The 12,728-nt window shown below is 45.8% G+C and overlaps 1 protein-coding gene across 3 annotated transcripts in view; it reads right to left on the minus strand.

The window, feature by feature from the left end:
• The window catches only part of LIN28B (lin-28 homolog B), a 150,723-nt gene that overhangs the window by 53,459 nt on the left and 84,536 nt on the right, over window positions 1-12,728 (minus strand). For all 3 annotated transcript variants that reach the window (XM_074988836.1, XM_074988835.1, XM_074988834.1), the window contains one exon: window positions 6,958-7,142. In XM_074988836.1, coding sequence (XP_074844937.1) covers window positions 6,958-7,142 — 185 coding nt within the window. The remainder of the gene's footprint in view (window positions 1-6,957; window positions 7,143-12,728) is intronic.

Consider the following 12,728-nt stretch of genomic DNA (forward strand, 5'->3'; position numbering starts at 1 on the left):
CTTGCATAGCTCACACACTTGATACATTTTCCTTTTTTTTACACGGGGAATGAATTTCTTATGCCCAGAAGCTACAACAGTTTTTCTGCGATGAAAGTGTGGGGGTAGAGGGAACACAGGAAGCTGTGTGTACTAAGTAATGTCCTCCCACCTTTCTATGCAGCCTCTGTCCTTTCCTACACATTGCCTGTCTGTCCTTAAACCAATGTCTTAACTATCTCCTCTGCTGTGCTTGGCCAAAGTCCACCACCACTTAAGCACAGAACAAAAGCAACCCTAGCCAATTTGTGTCTTCCTTTGACATGTTACTTTTTAGTCTACTGAGAAACAGAAACAGAAACTGAAAGCCCAGAACTATGAAGAAGCCAGAGCTAGTAGTTAGGCTGAACAGACTTGAGTCAGTAAATCATTTTATGAGATGCTAAGTGCATTTTTAACTGTTATTTTTAAATTAGAAATGTGGTGTTTTGCAGATGATTTTTAAAAAATAAAAATAAAAAAATTGATTTAAATAAAACCCATTTACATAAAAAAATCTGATTTTTAATTTTTTTTTAAATCTCAATTTTTACCCACCCTTCACCCTGGCGTACTGAGACACCTAACCAGTATGGTCTCACTTTCCTCACATGCCTCTTGGGCACTGGGGTACTGGAGCCTCACACTTTTTATGCCTCCGCTGCCCTCCCAGCGCTTTCAAAGCACTATGAGTCCATTGATCTATGCTCTGTCCCCGCTCCTCCCCATCCTTCTCTCCCTGGCTGGATTTTTACAGGGATAGAAAAAGCTCCCCTGTGACCCCAGGACTATTCCCCAGCCAAATTTCTAATTCCTGCTTCAAAACATACACTCCTTAGTGCTCTTAAAAATGTTTCCAAGTGTTTCTTTAAACAGTGTAAAGCTGCATATTTTTCCTGCTCTTCTTGCAAAAGGCTGCATTTTTTTGCTGAGCTTTTCCCAACACTACAAATACATCAACAAATAAAATCAAATACAAAAGTGAGACTGAAGAAGAAAACAAATTCAGTTAATATCAAATAGTCAAAAAGCTGCAAAGTTATAAGCAACTGGAAATTGTTTATTATAATGGAAAGTATTAGGCAGCCTTAACCAAAGGCACTGCCACCAATTCTGCCTACTATGAACAATTCTCATTAGCTCAGTCCTTTTCCATTGGATGGCCTGCAAAGATGGAGCAGTCAGGAAACAGAAGAGCTCACATCACTTTTAAACAATCTTCTGGCCTGCAGTCCTGGTATTGGTTCATTCTCCGGCATATTGCACAGAGTGCGACACGTACTCAGAAAGCACGCTGTTAAAGAACACTGGCAAGGGCTCCATCCAGCTCTCCAGGGCTGACAGGCCAGTTTCAGTAATATCTCTTAGTTGCCTTTCAGGAGTTAGAGACTGGGGGAAGAGGGGAAACAGCAATATGCAGGTCTGAGGAAACCGCCCCAAACAGTGACCTCAGAAGGAAGTTGATGAGAGGCAGTGTAGTCAAGTGGACCGAGCAAAAGACACACATCTTGCAATAACTGCGTTACTAGGCTTATGTGTCTTCCTCTTTCTGTAACATGGCAGAGCAGTAAATGTTATCAACCTCACAGGGCTGTAGGAAAAGTTCATCTCTTGGCAATGAAGTGCTACTACCATGTTGTAAGGACATAAGAGTGGCCATACTGGGTCAGAGAGAGACCACTTCCACTGAGACGAGCATACTGTCTTCCAACAATGGACGCCAGGTGGTTCAAAATAAATGAATGAAGAGGGAAATTATCAACTGATCCATAGGGAGATCCATATTTCCCTATGATGAATACAAGACACCTGGTAAAACTGTTCAAATTCAAGTGAGTTCACTGGCAATCAATCAGAACTATGTGGTACCCTCTCCCAACTAGGGCCAACCAAAGGTGGGGGTTGGGTGGATCGCCATTTGACCTTGACCTCAAGCTCAAAGGGGGCCTCAGATTTAAACACTTCTTAATTTGCGTTTTATATTTGATAGGCTAGAAAAGCATTTATTAAATAAAAAAGGGTATTCTAATTCTGTCTCACTCATTTTTGGAACCTTATTTTGTTTTCCAGTACCATCATCATCGTCGTTTTTTTTTATTTGTATTATGATGAGGGACGTCAAAAAGTGGGAGTGGCCCGGGCCTCTCCGCAGCTGTGGGAAGCCCTGCTCCCAACGTTCTTTAAAAGCTCCCATTCCCAGCTGGAAGGGGGAGCCATGAGGATCTGGGCAGAGAGAAGGGAGAGTCCCTCAGATGTAGACATGGTATCAGTTCTGTTTTGGGGCAGGTCCCAGCAGGCTCAAGCCAGCTCCATATAGCAGGACTAGGGAAGCAGCGCCACCTCCACCCCATTCATGCCAGCAGCCACCCAGCCTGGTTTGGCTGTGGTGGTGGGGAGAGGCTCATATCAGTAAGTTTAAAAACAGCTCAGGGTGCAGAAAGGGGTAGCCCAGGGTGTGGAAAGAGGAGTGGCCAGGGGCTGCATAAGAGCAGGAGCTAGCTGAGGGATGTGTGCAGGGACCACAGGGCTCCAGGAAGGATTGCTAGGGCCTGAGTACCTAAAGGCAGCTAGCTAAGAGTACAGGCAGAGGGCAGCTTGGGGCTATATGTGGCCAGGGGATAGGTCATGATGCAGGGAAGGGGTAGCTAGGGGCTGTGGGCAGACAGGCGTAGCTAGAGATTGTGTGTGTGCAGGGGATAGCTGGGAGGCAGGGATGGGGTAAGTAGGGGCTGTATGGCAGGAGGGGTACCCTGCAGCCCCTGCTCTCTGAGGGCTCTGCCAGCTATGGAGCTGGGTGCCCCACCCATGCTGATCTCACTGGCTATGCGAGAAAAGGGGGCTGGGAGCTGGCCAGAGGAAGGGAGAGAGGAGGAGTGGGTCTGTCCCTGGGAGTGCACTTTTAGCTAAGTTTTGAGAGGGACACACAGGGGTCGCCTGGGCTTGAGAATTCAGTTCCGACTCCAGCAACTCCTGGTTTCATTGGCAGGAGAAGCAGGAACAGCAGGGATCAGGGCTTCAGCCTAGTGGGGAGGAGCATGCTAGGATCTGGGGGTCCAGCCTGGGAGGTGGGGAGGAATGGCACATTGGGGAGCAGGTCTTCAGGCTAGGAGGATGGGCACTCCAGGGATCAGGGCTTCAGCTCTCAGGTTCCTGTTCTCAGCCCCTTGGGGTCACCAACTTGGGCATTCTCTGCAGCTCTCAGCTTCAGTGGGGGGCAGGAGGGTGTCAGGGATCAGAGCTTCAGCCTGACAGCCTGAAAGGGCTGGCAGACTCCACCCCCGACCTTCCCATTGAGAAATGCTGCACAAGGGAAGGGGTGACACACCCCCTAACCCTCCAACAACACAGATTGCCTCTCCTGTGACTGGCTTCGTATGCATTTCTGCCTCTGAGCCCTGCCTGACAGCACCAACTGCTGGCTGCAACCTGCCTGGCATTCTCCTGCCAGCCACAAACGGGAGACTGCTGCAGCTGTCCAGCAGGGGGAGCACTGGGGCTGCAAATACAGGGCAATTGGCGTTTTGGGTAGGGGGTTGGGGGGAGGTCAGGACAGTTGCCTTAAATATGGGACTGTCCCGGCCAAAATGGGATGGATGGTCACCTTGTCATTCAATCCCAGCTTCTGGCAGTCAGAGGCTGAGAGACACTCCAAGCACAGGGGCGTGCCCCTTAGCATGTGTACTAGTAGCAATTGTTGGACCTATCGTCCATTAACTTATGCACATCTTTTTGGAATCCACTTGTACTTTTGGCCTCCTCAATACCCTGGCACTGAGTTCCTCAGGTTGACTGCACAGTCGCAACGAAAGGAAACAGGTCTCACCCTTTCCTCCAAAAAAATTTCTTGACAGTTGCTCGCTCCCGTGTCACCAATCTGTCTCAACCACTGGGTGCCTTCTTTAAGCTCTCTTTCCAGCCCTACTTCTCAATTCTTCCCCCCATTGATCAAATGACTCCCTGTTTTCCTTTCTCTACCAGACTTCTATACGTCCACCTCCCACTTGCTCCTCCTGCCCCCATCACACGCCCTCTCTTTCAAGTTCTCATTCCGACACCTCTGTCTCTGTTCATCTTTCTCTGTGTCTTCAACTCCCATCCCTTTTCCCCCACTCCCTCTCCACTAGCGACAGCTTTCTTAACACATGTAACATTAAAATTTACCCCCTTGCACATGGTTTATTTGTGTGGGGGGAGGAGATCTGATACTACCAGTCTCTGAATCACGGCACTTTTTTTTTTCTGCCTCTCCAGTGCAGCTGGTTGTGCACCCTTGCACAAGCTGCAGTTTGACCCAAATCCCCTCAGTAATACCACTCCACCACCACTTCCTGCTTACCTCACGTCAGACTGCTGTTTTATCTCAGCTGTCTGATCAGACTGGGAGCTGCTCAGGACCTCACTTGTTGGGTCCTCACTTGTTGGGTCCTCACCTGCAGATTGTTCCTTGGATTTCGATATTAAATCTCCAGGAGACTTTTCAAACTGACCTCTGATTTAGGGTATGTCTAACATGGCAACTGTGCTGGTGTATACTTTTTGCAGACACTTCCTACGGTGACAGAAAAGGGGTTTCCCCCAATGTAGTTAATCCGACGCTCTAGGAGGTGGCAGTTCATAAGAATTCTGTTGACTTAGCTGTGACTGCAGTTAACCAAAGTAGCAGAAATGTAGCACTTTAAAGACTAACAAAATGATTTATTTGGTGATGAGCTTTCATGGGACAGACCCACTTCATCAGATCAATTTCATTTCCAATACAGACTGACATTCACAGGGTGTGTTATGTGAACCTAACTATGGTGCATAAGTTTGTTACATTTTCCAAGTGCTTGAGAGATATAGCTAGTTCAATATGATGTTTAGGCTTAGACCAGATCTCAGATACAAAACAGTCTCAAATGACAGTTAATCAGATGAGTATTGTGTTATTTAACCGTAGCACCAAGAATTAAACTTTCAGCAGTGCATCAGAAGCAGTTTTTATATTTAATAAAAGCAGTATAGATGACTGCAGTGAGATTCCTGGATTTCATGACAAGAGTATCTGTACTAAGCGTTCTGCTCTCTTTGTAAATTATAACTAGCAGCAGGAATTACTGACAGACACTTCTATTACTGATGCCAAGTTACTCAAGTCAAACTTCAGACATTTTAGTGTGGCTAGAATTCAAAGAACAGAAAAGAGTTTTGTTTAATTTATTCACACTCCCTAATTCACAATCAATTTAAAGGATTTGCCATCAACCTCAAAACAAAACAACCAACTCAGAACAAACCAGCTTCAAGCAGTCACTAAACAAGGGAGGCAATGCAGTCTTGTGGCCAAGGTGCTGCACTGCTACTCAGGACACTGACTCAAAACCCAACTTTGCAGCTAACTTTCTGGGTTACTATGCACAAGTCTCTGCCCCAGTTCCCTACCTGTAAAATGGGGGTGTAATATTTCCTTTCTCCGAGCCTTTGCATATTTAGATTTTAGGCTTCTCTGAGATAGGGTCTGTCTCTCACTACATGCATGTATAGCACAAAAGCATCACAATCTTGGTTATGCCCTCCAGGCCAAACTTTTCACTAGTGCGGACCCCCAATCACCCCCAAACCGCTCGCAGACTTCCTAGTCACAACCCCAAGCCACTTGCAGAACCCCACCAAAGCCAAGTCTAGTCACTCTGCACACTTCATTAAATGAAAAAGGAACCCACAATATAGACTTTCAGACAGCAATTAATAACATTATTGAAAGATACTTAATTTAAAATGGTTGATTGTAACTTTGCCATTTATTTAAAACTTATTTTCTATTATCATTTTTATTTATCTTTTCTTTTTTCCATGAACACCCTCATACTCAGGTGGGAACCACTATTCTAGGCATAGGCACTGCCGCGGTACGCTCAAGGGATAAGCGAATGGATAAGGGATACCATTCCTCCTTCTGGAGGGACTCTATCTTCATCCAAAACTGTACTTCATTTCATCATCTGTGAGCTGTGCCATCCCTGTAAGTTTTCTTCCTTGGTTGAAAACCTCAGAAAAAAAGGCTGGCTGTTGGGATGCTCAAGTCTGGATGTTCAGGGAAGCACTTAAGCATAACAGCACTTCACAAGGTGACCTTTTCTTGAGCCCAAATTTCATGGCTATTGTGCTCAGCAAAGCCATGGAAAGTATGGAAACTTAGCTGCCAGTAAAACTCACATCACACAGCAGCTTTTGAGTGGAAAAAGCCCCTGGAATGAAGCTCAGCCTTAACTGGGGCACAGTCAAGAGCAACATGAAATTTCTCCAGGCCATTAGTTGTAGAGTTGAACTGGGTGTGGATAGATAATGGATCACATCCTGAACTGGTGCGAGTTAAGTGCAGCTCTGGGATACGTCCAGGAATCTGCAAAATTACTTTAAAAAAAGAAAGAGTTGTTCTGCAGATCAACAGAAATTAAGGCAATTGGAGCAACCGGAAATCTTTTTCATTAAGTGAAACTATAAGTAAGTTAATGTTAGCTTTTCCTCCTAAATAGCACTGAATGAATCTTCTGATATAGGATCCTAAAGACAGCCACATAACAAAGCAATCTGCATGCAGAAATCATTTTGCATGCTCTTATCTGAACTGAGCAATACATCTCTTCACCTGCCTTCACTGTGACCTTTCTTAGTCTAATCACAGTATTTTCAGTATAACCTTAAGATTTCTTTACAGGCTCTTTCCCGTCTCATTATGCCAGGATTTTAAAAATGAAAGAGATCAAGTAAGCAAAATGTATTTCTACATATATAGATTGGGATAGCTAATCAAAGTACTAGGCTACCTGTACAAGCCACACTGCCACAGAAAGGCTTTCTGTCACATATGAATGAGCACTAAAAACACAACAGTCAGAAAAGCGCACAAAGAAGGTGGTGGTGGTGGTGAGGGGGGAAGTAACAAAATAAAGTAATTACCTATCTCCCTTTGGTTTTCTTTTCTGTACTGTCTTCCCTTTGGGTCGTCTCTCACTTCCTAAACAGGGGCTCCCACCAGGGCCTGTTACCCGTATTGATTCAAGGCCTTTGGAAGATTTCTTAAAAGTAAATTCCACTGGTTCTCCTTCTTTTAGGCTTCTAAATCCTTCCATGTAAAGCTTGCTCTGTAAATAGGAAAAATATTCTTGGTTACTATTGCCTTAAAAACAAAGTTGACAATTATAATAACAGGACAATATTAACTTTCCTGTTATGTATATCCTACAAGACACAGATTGAATTTGGGTTTCCTGAATAAGATCCACTAAAGATACTACACATATGGTCATCGGGAAAACATTTTTCAAGCTTAAAAAATAATGAGGTTTTCTGTTTGCATATGAAGAAAATTGAAATAATAATTCCCTTAATTCTCTAATGCATTTTTAACTTGCTTTTAAAAATGAATAGTGACAGAGTTTCCACAACATCCCTAGGCAATTTATTCTAGTGCATAACCATCCTAACAGATAGGAAGTTTTCCTACTGTGCAACCTAAACTGCCTTTGCTGCAGTTTAAACCAACTGCTTCTTGTCCTACTCTCGAAGATTCAGGAAAACAATTTTTCTCCTTCCTCCTTTTAACAACACTATTATGCACTTGAAAACTTCTCTTTCCAGACTAAATAAATCAGTTGTTTCAATCTTCACTCACAGGTCATGTTTTCTAGATCTTTAATCATTTGTGTGGCTCTTGTCTGGGCTTTCTCCAATTTATTCACATCTTTGCTGAAATGCGGTACCCAAATTAATTCCTCAGTTGGGGCCTAATTATTATAGAGTGGAAGAATTACTACTTATGCTGTGCTTACAACATTACTGTTAATACATCTCAAAGTTGTCTGCATTCTTTGCAAAAATATTACTCTGACTCATTTAGCTTGTGATCAACGGTGACCCTCAGATCCTCTGTTCTCCTTCTAAACAGTCATTTCCCATTTTGTATGTGTGTAAGTGTTTGTTCCTTCCCACCTGGAGTATCTTGCATTTGTCCTTACTGTTTCATTTACACACATGCACCTTTGTGCCTTCTCTCATGCTGTCCCTCACAGCTGTGAGGAACTCCACTTAAATATCCTCCTTAGAACTTTCTGCTGTGATGCCTACAGTAAAATGGATCAATGACTGCTGGTGTGCTGAGACCACTTCCTATCATGTTGATCTGTGCTGTCACAATGTTTCTTACGCTCCCCAATTTGTCTGTATCCACCTGTTGTCTGTGATACTCTGATGCTAAGCTCTTTGGCTACCTCGACACTAGAAGCATCTGTCAACAGTAACATCTGTTAACAGAGTTGTGTGCATCTACACACAAAAGAAAATTGACAAAGCAATCTGCTCTATCAACAGAGAGCAGACAGACTGCCTGGCCATCTCTTGACAGAACGGCTAACTGGCAGCTCTGCAAACAGGGCTGCCTGGTGAACTGGAAGCCCTGTCTGTCGACAGAAGTGTTATTCCTCAAATTTTTGAGGGATAACACGGTCAAGACAAATGCAGAGTTCTGTCGAGACTCGGTCACCAGAAGGCTTTTTGTGTGTAAGCGTCCTCGAGTTATATCGAAAGAACGCCCCTTCTGTCGATAAAACTCTATAGTGTAGACACAGCCTTTGTGCCAGGGAGCGCCTAGCACAATAGGGCTGCAGTCTATGGTGAGGGCTGTTCGGTGCTATGATAATACAGATAATAAACACTCATAACCCCAATTTTGCCAGCCCCTAAATTCACTCAGATAAAGCAGTACCTCATTGGTGTTACAGCAGTCATAGATTACGTCTGCACTAGAGAGCTTTCTAGACAAAACTGGGATTTTGTTAACAAAAACTGTTGACAAAAAAGCCATATAGACACTCTGGCAGAACCTTATGGTGACACGGTGGCTCAAAAGATTGATCCACTCTCGCTTTTGTGTGTAGACGCGATCTGTCGACAGATGTTTTGTCAGAACATCTGTTCCGACAGTAACTTCAGTAGACACTGGCTTCTAGTGTAGATGTAACCATAGAGAAGAACGTTAGAAGACAGCCTTTGTCTTACAACATTTTGTCCATCTCCTAACCATAATGATAAGTGTTCCAAACAGGATATTCATCCTGGTTCAGGGAAATATGCTGCTCAGAAAGGACGTTGGATAAGCTGATGTGCATGTATCTTTATATCCCAGAGACATCAGGGCTGTTTCTACACATGCCCCGAAATATGCTAAGTGAGGCACAGATGCAAACTCCCCATGCCTCATTAGCATAAGGTCACATGATTTGGAGTCCAGAAGATGCTCGTCCGGACTCTAAAACAACATGTAGAAGCGTGGCCCCCCGGGGGCGTCTTCCAGGAGGAAGTCCTCCTTCCAGAGGCCCCTTCTTCCCGAAAATCTTCTGGAAGACCCCCCAGGGGCTGTGCTTCTACATGTTGTTTTGGAGTCCGGAAGAGCGTCTTCCAGACTCCAGATCATGTGACCTTATACTAATGAGGCATGGGGAATTTGCATCCCCCTCATTAGCATATTTTGGGCCGTTTCTTAGGCCTGCCTCTTTTGGAGAAAGTGGCATGTGTAGAAACAGCCGAGTAATGGTATGGGCCAGTGATCCTTGTAAGCTGAGTTACTCAGCAATGATTCAGGTGCCACCCAGCTGATCAGCAGTGCTCCCAGAGCACCCACAACTAGCAGCATGTGTTTCTACTGGTGATGCATATCCCCACATGCCTTGGTGTACATAACATGTATTTCACCTTTGAATGGAAAAATTTAGAGGGAAGCCTGGTATGGGCTACTTTTTGTTTGTTAGATCTGTATATTTATGCTATTGTAACTAAAGCTGTGCCAATGTTTAGGTTATAAACTCTTTTTCAGGTCTTTTAATATGGAAAGCAAACAGCTGGAAGATGATGTGTGGTGGATAAGTTTTGCCTATTTTGTTTTTGCTTGTTAGTTTTGGGTTTTTTTAAAAGTAATTTTGGCTGAACTTTTGAATCCTTTTTATTTAGCGTAGTAATGATGGTTTAAAATGCTTTTGTATTGCTCTACTTTGACAACAAAGCTTTTTTTTTTTCAAACAATACTTAAAAATTTACTATGGGCTGCTAAGCCATTTAAAAGACAGAAGCCTAGAACAACTACTAAACCTTGATAATCAATTATAGAGCACGCATGATTTCTTTTACACTACGCACTGCTTACTGTATGGAGAGAAGAACCCATATGGGTTGATATTGCACCCTGCTACAATATATCTTTGTAGCTCTACAGTATTATAAAGGACACAGCACTCCTCTGATTTACTGTGTAAATGTTCATTATACTGTTAGCTGCCCCATAAAAAGATTCTTTGAGGATGCACTGCTATTTTGACCCATAACAAAAGAAAAATGTCCTAGAAACAAATAGAAAAGAGAAAACGCTTGCCCAGTTTTTACAGAGTTAGTTGAAAAACATGAAACAATATGCGTAATTTTTGTAAATTCCCATTTGTTTAGAAGTCAGGTTTTGACTTGTTCAATTCCCCTGCTCCCCCATTACTTTATATGTATCTTTTAATCATGCCCAGGCATGACAGAGCTCTGAATGTGGACCACCCCACTGAGTTCAATGACCCCCTACATGGGTCCAAGAACTGACCCATTTATATTCAGCGGGGTAACTGGGTTTGTCTGTAGCTTCACAATTTGCTTAAGAAAAGGCAATTCTGTAGTAATTTAAAGACGAGAAAATTTATTTATTAGGGAATGAGCTTTCATGAGTAAGACCCACTTCTTCAGACTTTCAGAAGGTCCACAAAATCTCCCTACTTAAGAAATAAAATTGTTAGTCTTTAAGGTGCTACAGGACTGATTCCATTTACATCCAGTTGCAGGAGCAGGGCATAAAAATGGAGATACACAAACTGACTACACTCATCCCTCATGATACAAGCACAATTGGTTCCCAATTTTCTGCTCGTAAGCGAGACACTAAATTCCTATTAAAATAGGAATGATGGAGATCAATGTGCTCCTGCTCTGGAGGGTCGTTGGCATCGGGGACCTGGACATGGCCATTGCTGGGTTCACTGCTCTAGCCTTCCCACACTGTTGTTGCGCCACCACACACATAGACATTCGTGCCCCGGACCACAGCGCAGCCCCCTCTGTTAACAAGAATGGCTGCCACTCGGTCATGCTGCAGGCCCTGGTGGACCATAGGGGATGGTTCATGGACGTTTACGTGGGCTGGTTGGGCCGGACCCATGACGCACAAGTCTCTGGCAACTCCAGCCTCTTCCAGAGGATGGAAGTGGGGACCTACATCCCCCAGCGGCAGCTCGTGGTTGGGGACATCTCCATGCCCCTGTGCATAGTGGGGGACGTGGCCTATTCCTTGAAGCCCTGGCTCACGTGGCTGCACACAGGTCACCCAGACCCCATACCAGGACCTCTTCCATAGCCACCTCAGCTAGGCATGCTGGAATGTGCCTTTGGCTACCTAAAGACGTGGTTCAGATGTCTCCTTATGCACGTGGATGTCAGGGTGCACAATCTCCCGCAGGTTGTGGGCGCATGCTGTGCCCTCCACAACACTGTGGAGGCCAAGAAGGAGACCTTATTTACGGGGTGGATGGCTGAGGCCAGCCCTGGGTATGACCAGCCAGCTGCAGCCCCAACCGCCAAGCCCACCATGACAAGGGGCGGATCCAGGAGGCCCGATGGGAGAGCTTTGCCACGAGCCTTCACCCAGCCCCCCCACACCTGCTGGAGCCTCTAGACCGCAGCCTCACCTCATCCCCACCATGATCCCTCCTGCCCATCCACCCTTCACCATTCTCCCATAATAATGAGGGATACGGGGGTGCAGAAAAATTAACTGTTTACTTAAAGGAAAGATGTTGAAAAATGAAAAACTATATAAACAACTATTTCCAGGGGTGACATGGGGAAACTATGTACACTGGGGGACTTGGGAGAGTGGTTGGGGGCATGTGAACTTGGGTGGGGGGGCCACCTTAGTCTTCTGAGGGGTGGGGGGGGCCATAAACCACAGCAGCCACAGAATCCCTTACCGCCCTAGGTTTGGCGTCTCTGTCAGGGCTGGGATGGGGCTTGGACCATGGGGAGGTATGGCTGTGGGAGGGGTGCAGTGGGGGCTCAGGCTCAGTGGGGGCAGAAGGGGGGATGATGGAGGTGGGGGGGGCTGGCACAGTGGCACCCACCATGGCCATGAGCCACAGGGTGAGCCAGCATGGATGGCTGAGGGGATCTTGGGCAGGAGTGGGGTAGTAGGGGTGGTGGGGGAAGTGGGGGGAAACAGGGGCAGTGAGGGCAGGAGGCTGGGCTGGCTCTCCCTCAGGACTCCAGTGATGGTCCTGAGGTCGCCCACGAGCTTGGACCAGGCCTCCCGACACCATGCCAGGTCTGCTATGTCCAGCTGAAGCCACCGCTCTGCCAAGTCATTTTGGTGGCAGAGGACAGCCATGTAGGCATCATCATCATACTGGCTGCAGCGACGTGTCCCCCGGGGGTGCATCCACCTGGACACCAGTGGTGGGGTTTCCCTCTCCTCTGCCAGTCCTAGGCTTCCCAGCCCAATGAGGCAGATGGGGCTGGCCAGCCCTGCGGGTGAGGTAGGGCTCGCCCAAACTTTGGACAGCACAGCTGTAAGGATGGAAGGGGAGAGAGAGATGGTACATCAGTCCTGCACCCCAGCCCCGAGGGCCACGCTCCCCGCCCCCCATGGACAG

The sequence above is a fragment of the Carettochelys insculpta genome, chromosome 3 (genome assembly GCF_033958435.1).
Source record: "Carettochelys insculpta isolate YL-2023 chromosome 3, ASM3395843v1, whole genome shotgun sequence".
Lineage (NCBI taxonomy): Eukaryota > Metazoa > Chordata > Testudines > Carettochelyidae > Carettochelys > Carettochelys insculpta.